We start from the raw sequence: 14766 nt of genomic DNA on the forward strand, positions 1-14766 counted from the left end.
TTAAAATATTCACCCTTGGCCAAGATTAAAGTGTTTATATTCCGCCACCCAAGTTCAATGCCAATGGATATGTTTCTGCGTAGGACGCTTTACATTCAGCAGCTATTTGTAGACCAGATAAATCTTGAATGGCGACATATCAGCAGATGGGGCTACCCCAAGTCAAAAAATTCTTACCCCCATCGTGGACTTCAGTAAAGTTATGTCATAGGTTCCGGAAATGCCGCTATCATGGAGGCATTAGTATCAGCTTAAACTTGGCACAGATTTGGTACATTCGCGTTGCTAATTTAAGAACGGCTATGCCGATAAGCTGAAGATGGTGCTTTTTTTTGCGGATTTTGGATAAGTAGTGGGCTTGTGCCTAACAATTCCGAGTTTCTGATAAGCCAGCTTCGGAATCGGGCCTATAAAAGGGGCTCCCCATTCATGGGGACCATTAGTCGCGATCGCGCATCGAAATCGTCAAGTTCAGTGGATATAAATACAGTGAAAAGTGCTAAGTGTAAAAGTTTTAACAGTGAATTCTAAGCCCGGATTTTAAAAAGGACTAACAGCTTCGCAGTGTCCTTGCAGAAATGGATTACCAGTGCTAACTACCAACAGGATTTTCCTGTATATACAATTCAACCAAGAATTTCCGATTAGCCTAACAAAATGGCTAACAAAGTGATTTTAGTGGCGTTATGTCTGTTTTTTATTTCATCTGTGTTGACAGAGGATGGGGACATTATAATTACCGATGATGACGACGAGGTTATCAAGTGAGTGGAGAAGAAAGTTACAGTTTTTGTGCAAATGAATACAAAAAGCGGATATTATAGGAATAAATACGTCTTGAAAAATAATTATTTTGGAAAAATTCATTGTGAACATTAATATACATACATGGATGTGAACTGCGTGTCTGACAAGATTTTTCTTCAATAATATTCTTATATCCTTGAATCATAACAATTGAATAAACCATATAATAGCCATCAAAGTTTAAGAATGAAGATTTAAATATATATATTTATTATACTTTAAATATTTTTAATTCGAAAAATTACTTTTATTAATGTCGTTGTTTTAAATATAAACCAAATGTATTGTAAGGACAAAGATTTCACAACTCACATCCAGTTTAATGCAAAAAAAGTGTTTTTTTTTTCTTCAAAATTACCACTACGATTCCCTAAAAAAATAAGTCCTTTCGCTAAAATCCTCGAAAATATGGTCCTTTCAACATTCTAATTGCTAGCTGCGTAAAAGTAAGCTTTGTGTCCTAATGATTATTTGCGAATTTAGCCCGCTGCTCCAGGCCGCACCGGAAGTCGTCGATAAGGAGAACGAACGGAACGAACGCCACATTAGCTTCAACATCCTCAAAGCCCCAGCAGTTAGGTAATGATAAGTCCGAAGAAACCGCGATAATTCGCCAAGTTCAGCGGGGGATTATATAACTGGATTACATTATTTTATAGTGCACGATACACTTATGGCGGTTCTGGAGGAGGCGGTGGTGGTTACGGAGGAGGATATGGTGTTGGTGGAGGTGGCGGTGGAGGTTATGGCGGGATAAAGACGTCTCATGCCGCTGGAGGACTGCTTACCAAAACCTTGGGATTTTTAGGCATGAGTGGCAAGGGGTAATTATGAATAAAAAACTAGGAAATATATCCGAAGTGTTAAAATAAACTCTTTAATAGCAGTCAAGGCAACTTTTACGGAGGCGGAGGACCCCTTCTAGCTGCCTTCGGAAAATGTTCAGCCCTCCAACTGCCGTCTAATGTTCAGTCTGAATGCCACAATGGTCGTTGCAAAGTCTTCTGCCCAACTGGCTACAGCTTCGCACAGGACGTTTCAGTCCTGGAGATGTTCTGCAGCAATGATGGATGGATCATAGGTAACTCCGTGTTTGGGGAGGTGCCACCCTGCCAGGCGCAATGTACACCTCAATGCCAAAACAATGGCATCTGTATCTCCGCCGGAGTGTGCCAGTGTCCGGAGAACTACTACGGTCCGCTGTGCCAGCAAAAGAAGTCGATATGTGCATCCTTTCCGAAGGCACCGAAGAACTCCAAGGTTTCCTGCAAGAACAAGTGAGCTCTTATATAGGTCTGGCTTTATATAGGAATGCTACAATTCAATTATTTTCCAAGTATGTGCCACGCGGAATGCATGAGAGGATTCCAGTTCCCAGACGGCAGTGGAATTACGAACATTGAGTGCCGTAATGGCCAGTGGGTGCACACCAAAACTGGGCTATCCAAAACTCCAGATTGTGCTCGTGAGCAGAAACCTCTAAGAAGTTGGGAGTTTTTTGATTTAAACTTGTTCTTTCAGCTACTTGTGCGCCAGCCTGCCAAAACGGAGGACAATGCATTAGTTTTAATGTCTGTCAGTGCTCTAAGATGTTCCGCGGAAACCATTGTCAATATAGTAAGTAAACAGATTGTACTTCAAAATATTAACATTATAACATTTTCGTTATCGTATTTATAATTTCCCTCTCTTGATTGTAGAAAAGACACTTTAATTTCTTATTACTTTTTACAGACATTGACAGATGCAATGTGACTAATACAAATTTTAATGGAAACTACAAGTGTGCCTACGAAATGGACGACGCTCGTTGCACATTTAGCTGCCCTCAAGTGCCAGGATTAAAAATCCAAGGACGAATTGACATAGAGTACAAGTGTAGCTATCTGCAAGGACAATATCTGCCTGCTCCGCTTCCAAAGTGTATTTTCCGTAAGTATCTTCAACATAACTTTAGATAATAGAGGCTTACAAGTCGCATATTAAGATTATAAAATAAAGATAGATTTTTTTCTTCTTAAATCAAAATACTACAGCGCCTGGATACACCGTTCGTTCCACATCATCCATGCAAGGTGTAACGCATCAGAATGGCGTTTATCATCGCGGAATGAGTGGTGAAATGGCTTATGAGCTCCAAACAGAACGTCAAAAACTACTTGCTCTGCTGGCAAAATATCGGGATCTGGAAAGACGAAGTGTACGTAAATTTGCATCATTTTCATCTGAAAAAAAATTAAAAAGAAAATTAATTTAGGAATGGTGGTCATCGGAGGAAACTGTCGTCACCATGAGCAGCTATTCCTTGTACCAGAGCAACAATTTGGATATCGTCATCGACAAAACCCCACGACCAGCACTTTGTACCACTTGGGGTGGTATTAACATGAAAACCTTTGATGGTCTGGTTTTCAAGTAAGTGGAGTGCTATAAAAATATAAGTAAATCGGTTTAGTTAATCCATTGTTCCCAACAGGGCTCCTCTATCCTGTTCACACACGCTAATTACAGACAAGGTCTCTGGTACATTCGACATTATCCTGAAGGCTTGTCCATATGGCTCTGGGTATGGCTGCGCACACACCCTGAAAATTCTATGGCAATCGGTTCTATACACTTTTGAAAACCTGAGTAAGAGCTTTAATGCCAAGTAAAACGTATGAAATTATTTATAACAAAACTCCTTTTAGATGGCACCATGCAGCTGACCACACCGATTAAGAAACTTCCTATGCCTGTCCAGGTTATGGGCATGAAGGTCATGCCAGTGGCCCAGCATGTGCAGATCGATCTTGAGTCGGTAGGGCTCAAGCTGGATTGGGATCATCGGCAGTATGTATCCGTGCAGGCGGGACCCCAAATGTGGGGAAAAGTTGGAGGTCTCTGTGGAACCCTGGATGGTGATTCTAACACGGACTTGACCTCCAGAACGGGCAAAAAGCTGGCCACTGTCAAGGCCTTCGCAGATGCCTGGCGCGTCGAGGATCGCAGCGAATTGTGTCAGGTGGAGAACAGTGCAGAGATGGAGTTCGGTATGGATTCCTGTGAGCAATCCAAACTACAAAAGGCTGTATCAGTCTGTGAGCGTCTGTTGGCCAACGAAAAGCTCGGTGACTGCATTAAACCCTTCAATTACGACGCCCTGATCCGCACCTGCATGGCGGACTACTGCAATTGTGCCAATCGAGAGCATCCGGAAAGCTGCAATTGCGATGCCATTGCCATGCTGGCCAAGGAGTGCGCCTTCAAGGGCATTAAACTGGAGCACGGTTGGCGCAATCTGGAAATTTGTCGTAAGTCAGCAAAATCAAAAAATTAATCAAAAGAAAGTTATCTAGCTTAAGAAAGTAACTAGCGGGATTGTAAAACAGAACATTTGCTTTGATTTTAATAACATAATAACCAACATTCTGATATTCTCTTTTCCGTTTACAGCCATCAGTTGCGGCTTTGGGCGCGTTTATCAGGCCTGTGGTCCAAATGTGGAGCCGACTTGCGATTCAGACCTGGCGCTACCAGCCTCAAAAGGCGCTTGCAACGAAGGGTGCTTTTGTCCGGAAGGAACTGTGCAGTACAAGGAGGCCTGCATCACTCGAGAACTTTGCCCATGTTCCCTTCGCGGCAAGGAATTCAAGCCGGAGTCGACTGTAAAAAAGAATTGCAACACCTGCACTTGTAAGAACGGTCAGTGGCGCTGCACGGAGGATAAATGTGGCGCCCGCTGTGGAGCCGTTGGAGATCCGCATTATCAGACGTTCGATGGCAAACGATACGATTTTATGGGCAAATGCTCCTATCATCTTCTGAAGACCCAAAATACTTCGGTAGAGGCGGAGAATGTGGCTTGCTCGGGAGCCGTTTCGGAGTCAATGAATTTTGTCGCTCCCGATGATCCGTCATGCACAAAGGCGGTGACCATTCGATTTATCCTGCGCGATGGCACCCCATCAGTTATTAAGCTCGATCAAGGACTGACCACGATAGTTAATGACAAGCCCATCGCCAAGTTACCCAAGATGCTGGGACTGGGCGAGGTTCTCATCCGCCGGGCAAGTTCCACCTTCCTAACCGTGGAGTTCGCAGATGGCATACGCGTCTGGTGGGACGGAGTTTCACGGGTGTATATCGATGCACCGCCCAGTTTGCGTGGCCAAACTCAGGGCCTCTGCGGAACCTTTAACTCCAACACACAGGATGACTTTCTAACGCCTGAGGGCGATGTGGAAACGGCCGTGGAACCCTTTGCCGACAAGTGGCGCACAAAGGACACTTGTCAATTTAAGGCTGAAACCCACCAAGGACCTCATCCCTGCACGTTGAACCCGGAGAAGAAAGCCCAGGCAGAGAAGTTCTGTGATTGGATTCTTCAGGACATCTTCCAGGACTGTCACTTTCTGGTGGAGCCAGAACAGTTCTATGAGGATTGCCTCTACGATACATGCGCCTGCAAGGATGAAATGTCGAAGTGCTTCTGTCCCATCCTTTCCGCCTATGGCACAGAATGCATGCGACAGGGTGTTAAGACAGGCTGGCGAATGTCTGTCAAGGAATGCGGTGAGTTTTGTGACGTTTCACGGTCCTTCTTCAAAAGAATATTTCTTATAAGAAAAATGTTTCATATTTATTCTTTTACCAGCTGTAAAATGTCCCTTGGGTCAAGTGTTTGATGAGTGCGGTGATGGTTGTGCCTTATCCTGTGACGATCTCCCCAGCAAAGCATCTTGCAAGCGGGAGTGCGTCGAGGGATGTCGTTGCCCCCATGGAGAATATGTAAACGAAGACGGCGAGTGCGTGCCGAAGAAGATGTGCCATTGCAATTTTGACGGCATGTCCTTCCGACCGGGCTACAAAGAGGTGCGACCGGGAGAGAAATTCCTAGATTTGTGCACCTGTACAGACGGCGTGTGGGACTGCCAGGATGCCGAGCCAGGGGACAAAGATAAGTATCCGCCATCATCAGAGCTGCGCTCAAAATGTGCCAAGCAACCCTACGCCGAGTTTACCAAATGTGCGCCCAAGGAACCGAAAACGTGCAAGAACATGGACAAGTATGTGGCCGACTCTTTGGATTGTCTTCCCGGATGCGTTTGCATGGAGGGATACGTTTATGATACTTCCCGCTTGGCCTGCGTTCTGCCCGGCAACTGCTCCTGCCACCATGCCGGAAAGAGCTACGATGACGGCGAGAAGATCAAGGAGGACTGCAATCTTTGTGAGTGCAGGGCTGGCAACTGGAAATGCTCGAAGAATGGCTGCGAGTCTACGTGCAGCGTTTGGGGTGATTCCCACTTCACCACCTTCGATGGCCACGACTTCGACTTCCAGGGAGCTTGTGACTATGTCCTTGCAAAGGGAGTTTTCGACAATGGCGATGGCTTCAGCATAACCATCCAGAATGTTTTGTGTGGCACTATGGGTGTGACTTGTTCAAAGTCCCTGGAAATTGCTCTCACTGGCCACGCTGAAGAATCGCTGCTTCTGAGTGCAGACTCTGCGTACAGCACTGATCCCAACAAGACGCCTATTAAAAGTAGGTAAATTTCGTTTCTAATTTATCATAATAAATAATCTATTTGTTATAGAGCTTCGTGACAGTGTCAACTCAAAAGGTCACAATGCTTTCCACATCTACAAAGCTGGTGTTTTTGTGGTGGTGGAAGTGATCCCGCTGAAGTTGCAAGTGAAGTGGGACGAAGGCACTCGGGTTTACGTGAAGCTGGGCAACGAGTGGCGCCAGAAAGTCAGCGGATTGTGTGGTAACTATAATGGCAATAGTCTGGATGATATGCAGACACCCTCAATGGGATTGGAGACGAGTCCCATGCTCTTTGGCCATGCCTGGAAATTGCAGCCTCACTGCTCAGCTCCAGTGGCGCCCATCGATGCCTGCAAAAAGCACCCAGAGCGCGAGACCTGGGCCCAACTCAAGTGTGGAGCTCTGAAGTCGGATCTGTTCAAGGAGTGCCATGCTGAAGTTCCTCTGGAACGCTTCTGGAAACGATGCATTTTCGATACATGTGCCTGTGATCAGGGCGGCGATTGCGAGTGTCTCTGCACTGCTATGGCTGCCTATGCGGATGCGTGTGCCCAGAAAGGCATCAATATTCGCTGGAGATCACAGCATTTCTGCCGTGAGTATATATTACTTACCTTACCACTTTTACATTTATTGTCTTATCTTAACCATATTTTTACTCTTTATATATAGCCATGCAATGTGATCCCCACTGTTCGGACTATAAAGCCTGCACTCCTGCCTGTGCGGTGGAGACCTGTGATAACTTCCTCGATCAGGGAATCGCGGAGCGCATGTGCAACCGGGAGAACTGCCTCGAGGGATGTCACATCAAGCCGTGTGAGGATGGATTCATTTACCTAAACGACACCTACCGCGATTGTGTGCCCAAAGCCGAGTGCAAGCCAGTGTGTATGGTGAGAGATGGAATGACATTCTACGAAGGTGACATTACCTTTACGGATTCATGTGCCACCTGTCGGTGCTCCAAGCGCAAGGAGATTTGCAGCGGTGTAAAGTGTGATGTTCCTGTAACGACAGGACATCCGGCTCCACTCGTTGAGGGCACGACTCTACCAACGCCTCTGGCTACTCAAAATCAGACCAAGTGCGTCAAGGGGTGGACTCGATGGTGCGACAAGGATCGGGATACATCGGACAAGAGTGTGCGGCTAAATGATGAGGAGAAGGTGCCACGCTACGATAGAATGGAAAATGTCTACGGCACATGCCTCAAGCAATATATGACCAAGGTGGAGTGCCGGGTTAAGGATACCCACGAGGCACCGGAGCAAATGGACGAGAATGTGGTTTGCAGTCTGGAAGAGGGTCTTCGGTGTATTGGAAAATGTCACGATTATGAACTGCGCGCCTTTTGCCAGTGCGATGAGGAACTAGAGCCCGAAGTGCCCAAGCCCACTGAAAAGCCACAACTTGGTCTGGCCTGCGATGCTGCCGTTGTGGAGTACAAGGAATTCCCAGGAGATTGCCACAAGTTCTTGCATTGCCAGCCCAAGGGAGTTGAGGGCGGTTGGATCTACGTGGAAAAAACCTGCGGGGAGTACATGATGTTTAATCCGACCATGTTGATTTGTGATCATATTGCAACCGTAACGGAGATCAAGCCAAACTGTGGCTTGAAACCCGAACCAGAACCGGAATTTGAGCCCATCAAGCAATGTCCACCCGGCAAAATAAAGTCAGAGTGTGCCAATCAGTGTGAACACACGTGTCATTACTATGGCAGCATCCTGAAGAAGAGAGGTCTCTGTCAGGTCGGCGAACACTGTAAGCCTGGTTGCGTGGACGAGCTGCGACCAGATTGCCCCAAGCTTGGAAAGTTTTGGCGAGATGAGGACACTTGCGTTCATGCTGATGAATGTCCTTGCATGGACAAGGCGGAACACTACGTTCAGCCGCACAAACCCGTGCTTGGAGAGTTTGAGGTGTGTCAGTGCATCGACAATGCCTTCACCTGTGTGTCCAATAAACCAGAACCAGTTCCCGAGAAAGGAGGTACGTGGCTTGTTGAACTCATTAATCTGACATACATAATATATTTTCTCTTTTTTATTTTAGATGACGAAGATGATCCGATACCTCTGGTTCCAATTTACCCTGTTACCCTAACACCACCTCTACAATGTTCTCCAGAGCGGTAGGAAATCTTTATCCCATCATAACTAAAAGTCGATTGATGTCGAACTTTTTTTGTTTAGCCTCATTCCCAAGATTGAAAACCATGCACATTCACTGCCCGATAGCATTTTCAATGCCAGTTCTCAGTTGGCGCCCGAACATGGCCCGAAAATGGCTCGTCTGACCAAGGAACAACCGAGGGGCAGCTGGTCACCTAGCATTAACGATCAGATGCAGTATCTGGAACTAAACTTTGCAAAGCCAGAGCCATTCTATGGCGTGGTTATGGCTGGTAGCCCGGAGTTCGATAACTACGTTACTCTTTTCAAGGTAAGAACTTGTTAGTCCTTACTTTTGAATTTTTCATTAATTTGTTACTGCAGATCCTTCACAGTCATGATGGAATCGCCTACCATTACCTGGTGGACGAAACGGAGAAGCCCCAAATGTTCAATGGCCCCCTGGATTCAAGGGCTCCAGTCCAGACTCTATTTAAGATCCCCGTTGAAGCAAGTTCCCTTCGCATTTATCCCCTTAAATGGCATGGCTCTATCGCCATGCGTGTGGAGCTCCTGATCTGTGGAGATAAGGAAGAGCCTAAGCCAGTGCCCACAGTTCCAACAATTCCACCCATCACTGAGCGGCCAGCTCGATTGGTAGATCTGGAATGCATTGATCTCATGGGCGTGGATGAGGGTAAAATGTACCAGGATCAAGTTCAATCGAGCAGTTTGTGGCAGCAACCCAATTTGGGAAAGAAATCACAGCTTCTGGAGTTGCTAAAGCTATCGACACCACTAGCTTGGCGCCCCTTGGCAAATAGTCAAAACGAGTTCATTGAGTTTGATTTCTTAGAGCCACGAAATATATCTGGATTTGTAACCAAGGGTGGTCCAGATGGATGGGTCACTGGCTACAAGGTGATGTTCTCGAAGAAGAAACCCACTTGGAATACAGTTCTCTCAACCGAAGGACAGCCACGCATCTTCGAGGCAAACCACGATGCTGAAACTGAGCGCAGACATCATTTTAAGAATCCCATACTAACGCAGTACATTAAAATTGTGCCGGCTTACTGGGAGAAGAACATCAATATGCGAATCGAACCACTCGGATGCTTCTTACCATATCGTAAGTTTTTAGTTTCTTTATAATCCCTTACCCCAATGTAACCTTATATATTATTCAAAGCTGAAATACAACGTCAAGTGCCCGTTGAGGAGAGCAAGCCCACCAAGTGCAATATTTGCGATGGTGTGTCGACCTCCAGTTCGACTACTGGATGTCAGTGCCAGGATCAACTCTTCTGGGATGGCAATACCTGTGTTCAACACAATCTCTGTCCTTGCATAGAGAACTATGTGAGTTATCCGATAGGTAGCAAATTTGAGAACTCAGCTTGCGAGGATTGCGTCTGCGTGCTCGGCGGTCATAAGAATTGCAAACCCAAAAAGTGCCCGCCATGTCTGGGCGGTAAATTGCGTCCAGTAATTACCAGCGACTGTTTCTGCAAGTGCGAACCCTGTCCCAAACACCAAAGATTGTGCCCGTCCAGCGGAGATTGTATACCCGAAATTCTGTGGTGCAATGGTGTTCAGGATTGTGCCGATGATGAGGATGCCAGTTGCAGTGATTCATTCACTGTTGAGCCTGACGTCAGCCGAGAAAAGAATGAGAGTGAGTCAAATAAAAAATTACTGATTCCTTATATGGAATATTAAATTGTTTTGTTACAGCTGAAGTCATTACATGCCCCGTCCCCGTTTGTCCGCCTCAAATGAAAATTAGGATTACGGAGAAGAAGTCTAGAAAGATGTCAAAGATGTTCACCTTTTCGAAGCAGGTGTCAATAGTGGACGATGGAACGACTATTACAAAAACCAAGTTCATATCGTCCAAGGAACAAATTCTGGCTATGCCCAACCGGGAATTGGACTTCCAACTGGAAGAGCAATGCGATGAGTTCACTTGTGTGCCTATTCCCAGCAAGCAAGTGGACAAAAACGAGACTGTCACCTGCACGGAACCAAAGTGTCCTGAGAAATACGACGTGGAATTGGATATGAGTGCGTCCAAAGTGGGAGACTGCCTGAGATACACCTGCGTTCTTCGACCCAACAAAGATGACGTGTGTGAAATCAGTGGCAAGAGCTTTACCACCTTTGATGGAACTGTTTTCAAATACGGACCTTGCAGCCACATCCTGGCCAGAGATATTCATAAGAGTAGTTGGTCAATATCGGGTAAGATATATAATTTTACGTTAAGGCACTGTACTTATTGTCATTATTTCTTCTTGATCCTTAGTCCATCAGCAGTGTAGCGATGAGACACGCAAAGTCTGTCACAAGGTGATCACCATTCAAGACACCGAGGCTGGCAATGAGTTGATCCTTTTGCCTCATCTGAAACTCAAGTTTAATGGCTACGAGTTTACAGTGCAGCAATTGATAAATTCGCCCATTTGCAAGGCTTCATTCGTTGTTTCCCAGCCGGGCAAGACTCTCCTGGCCGTGTCCACCAAATATGGCTTCTGGGTACAGCTCGATGACATTGGAATCGTCAAAGTGGGCATATCATCCAAGTTTATTCGCACCGTCGATGGTTTGTGTGGCTACTACAATGGAAACCCAAAGGATGACAAGAGATCACCAGATGGTCAGATTATTCCAAATACCGAAAAGTTCGGCGACAGTTGGTATGATAAGCGGATACCCAAAGACCAATGCGGAGATCTTAAGTGTCCCAGGGAGATGCAGGCAAAGGCCTTGCAGCTGTGTAACATCATTCAGTAAGTATTCAGAGAATAATTCCCTGCAATACAAAATACAAAAGAATTGATATATTATCCTTTTTTACAGCCATCCAACCTTTGCTCGTTGCCACAAGGCAGTTAACTACAAGCAATTCCTTAACAATTACTGTCTCGAAGCTGCCTGCAATTGCATGATGGCCAACAATGGAGATCCTGCCGCCTGCAAGTGTAACATCTTGGAGAGCTTCGTCAAAAAGTGTCTTAGTGTAAACCCACTTGTTCAATTGACTACATGGAGAGCCGTGGCCCAGTGCGAGATCAATTGTCCCTCGCCCTTGGTTCACACCGACTGTTACAAGAGACGTTGTGAGCCATCCTGCGATAATGTTCACGGAGACGACTGCCCAGTGCTTCCGGATGCCTGCTTCCCGGGATGTTATTGTCCCGAGGGAACTGTCCGTAAGGGTCCCAACTGCGTGCCCATATCCGAGTGCAAGGACTGTGTGTGCAACTCATTGGGCGCCTCCAAGTACATGACATACGACCGGAAGAGTTTTAGCTTTAATGGAAACTGCACCTATCTGCTGTCACGCGATGTCGTCCTCCCTGGTGTCCACACATTCCAGGTGTATGTTAGCATGGATGACTGTAAGAAACTGGGACAGCCCACTCCAGTGGAAGGCGGCAGCTGCGCTAAGTCCCTGCACATTCTCAACGGTGACCATGTTATTCATGTTCAGCGCGTTCCACAGAAACCCAAATCCCTGCAGGTCCTGGTCGATGGATTCGAGGTTAAGAAAATACCATACAAAGATAGTTGGATTAGCCTTCGGCAAGTGGTAGGCAAGGAGCTGGTGCTCTCCCTCCCGGAATCCCATGTGGAATTGACTGCCTCCTTTGAAGACCTGATATTCTCCTTGGGCGTACCAAGTATCAAATATGGAAGCAAGATGGAGGGACTTTGCGGCGATTGTAATGGCAATGCAGCCAACGATCTTCAGCCCAATCCGGCTAAAAAGAAAGCAGGAGTGGATGTGATCCAAAGCTGGCAGGCGGATGAGCCCAAGCTGGGATTGGTTCAAGAGTGTCTTAGTGAGGATGTGCCCAAGGAGCACTGCATACCCCTACCGCCAGAGAAGGATCCCTGTTTGCAGTTCTACAATGCTGAGCTATTTGGCAAGTGTCCTTTGGCTGTGGATCCCATTGCCTATGTCTCCGCCTGTCAGCAGGACATCTGCAAGCCCGGAAACACCCAGCAAGGAATCTGCGTGGCTCTGGCCGCTTATGCCAAGGAGTGTAACCAGCACGGCATATGCACCAATTGGAGAAGACCTCAACTGTGTCCTTACGAATGCCCCAGCGATATGGTTTACGAGCCATGCGGCTGTGCTAAGAATTGCGATACCATCAAAGCTTTATCCGAATTTGATGCAGTGAGTCTCAAAAACGAGGCAGTAGTGCATACCGTTAAGACTGATGAAATGTGCTTGAGCTCGGAGCGATTTGAGGGCTGCTTCTGTCCCCCTGGAAAGGTAATGGATGGTGGAAAGTGTGTGCCCGAAATAGCGTGCACAAAGTGCGATGATGGACTCCACTTGCCTGACGAGAAATGGAGGAAGGATAAGTGCACCGAGTGTCAGTGTGATTCTAAAGGAAAGACCTCGTGTGTGGAAAAGAAGTGCCAGGTGGAGGAGAATATCTGCGCCGAAGGCTATAGACCTGAGACCATAGTCAGCGTGGATGAGTGCTGTCCCAGGTATCGATGTGTCCCGGAGACGAAGAACCCATCCAAACTGTGCCTTGCCCCTCTGGTGCCCATTTGCGGTCCTGGACAATTTAAGAAGGAGAAGAAGGATGTCAATGGATGTTCGCAGTACATATGCGGTAAGGTCTTAAAGATCCCCTATTTATAAAGTGTTTATTTAACCTTAATATTCCTTAGAGTGCATACCGAAGGACCAGTGCGAAATTATTGAGCTGCGTGAGCTGCTGCCAGGCGAGATCATTGTAAAGGTAGAAGAAGGCTGCTGCCCCACTCAGAAGATTGAGTGTAAGCCGGAGACTTGCCCGAAGGCGCCTGTTAACTGTCAAGAACGATTCTACGAAGTAAAGACCATTAAGGAGCCAGGAATGTGTTGCTCCAAGCACTCCTGTGGTAAGAAAAATATCGTCGGTATTGGAAATTCGCTTTTACAAAATACTTACTTCACTTTCAGTACCTCCCAAGGATCTGTGCATTGTTCAGTATGAGCTCGACGAAGCCACAAAGTTCACCAAGCCAGTGGGTGACAAGTGGACCCATGCCAAGGAGGTTTGCAAGCAGGAGACATGTTCCTATGGTCCGGATGGCAATGCCCAGGTGGTCAGCACTTTGGAACAGTGTCTCACTGACTGTGCCCCAGGATTCAGCTACCAGAACTTGGACAAAACCAAATGCTGTGGCAAGTGCGTCCAGACTTCGTGCATCTTTGAGCAAAAACTGTACGAAGTTAACGCAATTTGGAGGTCGGCGGACAATTGCACAACCTACAGTTGCCTGAAGAAGGATGGTCAGTTTTTGGTTACCACCTCGAAAGAAGTATGTCCGGATGTGGGCAGTTGCCTGTCCCATCTGTTGTACCAAGATGGCTGCTGCAAGCGATGCAAGTCGGAGCCACTGGTGGAGGACAAATGTGAGTAAAGTCCTATTTCCTAAGCCCGGTCCGTCTTAATTCCTTGTTCTTTGCAGCATCATGTTTGCCTGTTTCCTTGGCCGAGTCGCGTACAAAGGAGATTATCAAGTTCCCTGTGCAAGGACATGGAATATGTGTGAATGCCGATCCCATTCAGGGCTTCACCGACTGCGAGGGTGCCTGCTCCTCTGGTTCCAAGTACAATACACTCACGGACATGCACGAGAAGTTCTGTACTTGCTGCAGCATAAAATCCTATCATCCGATTTCTGTGAAAATGATTTGCGAAGATGGCCACACATTTACACAGAAGGTTTGTCACATTTTCTATTTAATTCCCATTAAGTATCTAATGATATACTTATTCCAGCACGAGGTGCCCTCCAACTGCGGATGCTCGCCGTGCTCAGAGTTCTCAGACTCTGCAATCGATGTGCGAATGCAGCCGGATGCGCCGTCTCCACTACTTCAGTTACTCGGCAGCCATAGGCATTAATAAATTATTGGTTGCCTGAGAAAGTCATTTTGGTAGTTTTAAGAATGTCGAGCATAAAAAATAAAATTTAAAAAAAAATGTAATTCGTTTTGATTTGATTTGAAATAAGATGTTTTTATTCATACAACAAAACTCTAATTGTAACTCAACGTTAGCGGCAACAAACTTTTGCATACTGATCGGGTTTTTACATATACACGCAAATACGAAAGAATATTTTACAAATATTCTACATTTTGTTTACATTAATCATATTTTCAAGCAAGTAGTATTTTCAAGTAAGTTGATCAACGTGATCAGTAAAGTCTCACCCCTCTTGACAAGCAAATCTTTAATTACCACAAATTAAATATGTCGAGAAATCGCAAAGAAGTTCAGAATT

At 46.1% G+C, this 14766-nt stretch overlaps 1 protein-coding gene across 2 annotated transcripts; it reads left to right on the top strand.

Moving 5' to 3' along the window:
• The first annotated feature begins 456 nt into the window (after nt 1-456).
• On the top strand, nt 457-14471 carry LOC117139496 (hemocytin). Of its 2 annotated transcripts, none has more exons than XM_033301823.1 (26): nt 457-764; nt 1291-1386; nt 1467-1631; nt 1692-2084; nt 2145-2272; nt 2329-2424; nt 2542-2739; nt 2844-3007; nt 3065-3222; nt 3284-3438; nt 3498-4100; nt 4243-5361; nt 5444-6337; nt 6390-6938; nt 7016-8338; nt 8402-8480; nt 8542-8791; nt 8845-9592; nt 9653-10138; nt 10198-10704; nt 10769-11252; nt 11323-13100; nt 13159-13371; nt 13433-13888; nt 13945-14201; nt 14259-14471. In XM_033301823.1, the coding sequence occupies exons 1-26, from the start codon at nt 658-660 to the stop codon at nt 14382-14384; spliced, it is 11532 nt and encodes a 3843-aa protein (XP_033157714.1). In that variant the 5' UTR covers nt 457-657; the 3' UTR covers nt 14385-14471. The 2 variants fall into 2 exon arrangements, with proteins under 2 accessions (XP_033157714.1, XP_033157715.1); XM_033301824.1 differs by having other exon boundaries at nt 1695-2084.
• The last annotated feature ends 295 nt before the right edge of the window (nt 14472-14766 follow it).

The sequence above is a fragment of the Drosophila mauritiana genome, chromosome 3L (genome assembly GCF_004382145.1).
Source record: "Drosophila mauritiana strain mau12 chromosome 3L, ASM438214v1, whole genome shotgun sequence".
NCBI classification, from domain to species: Eukaryota; Metazoa; Arthropoda; class Insecta; order Diptera; family Drosophilidae; genus Drosophila; species Drosophila mauritiana.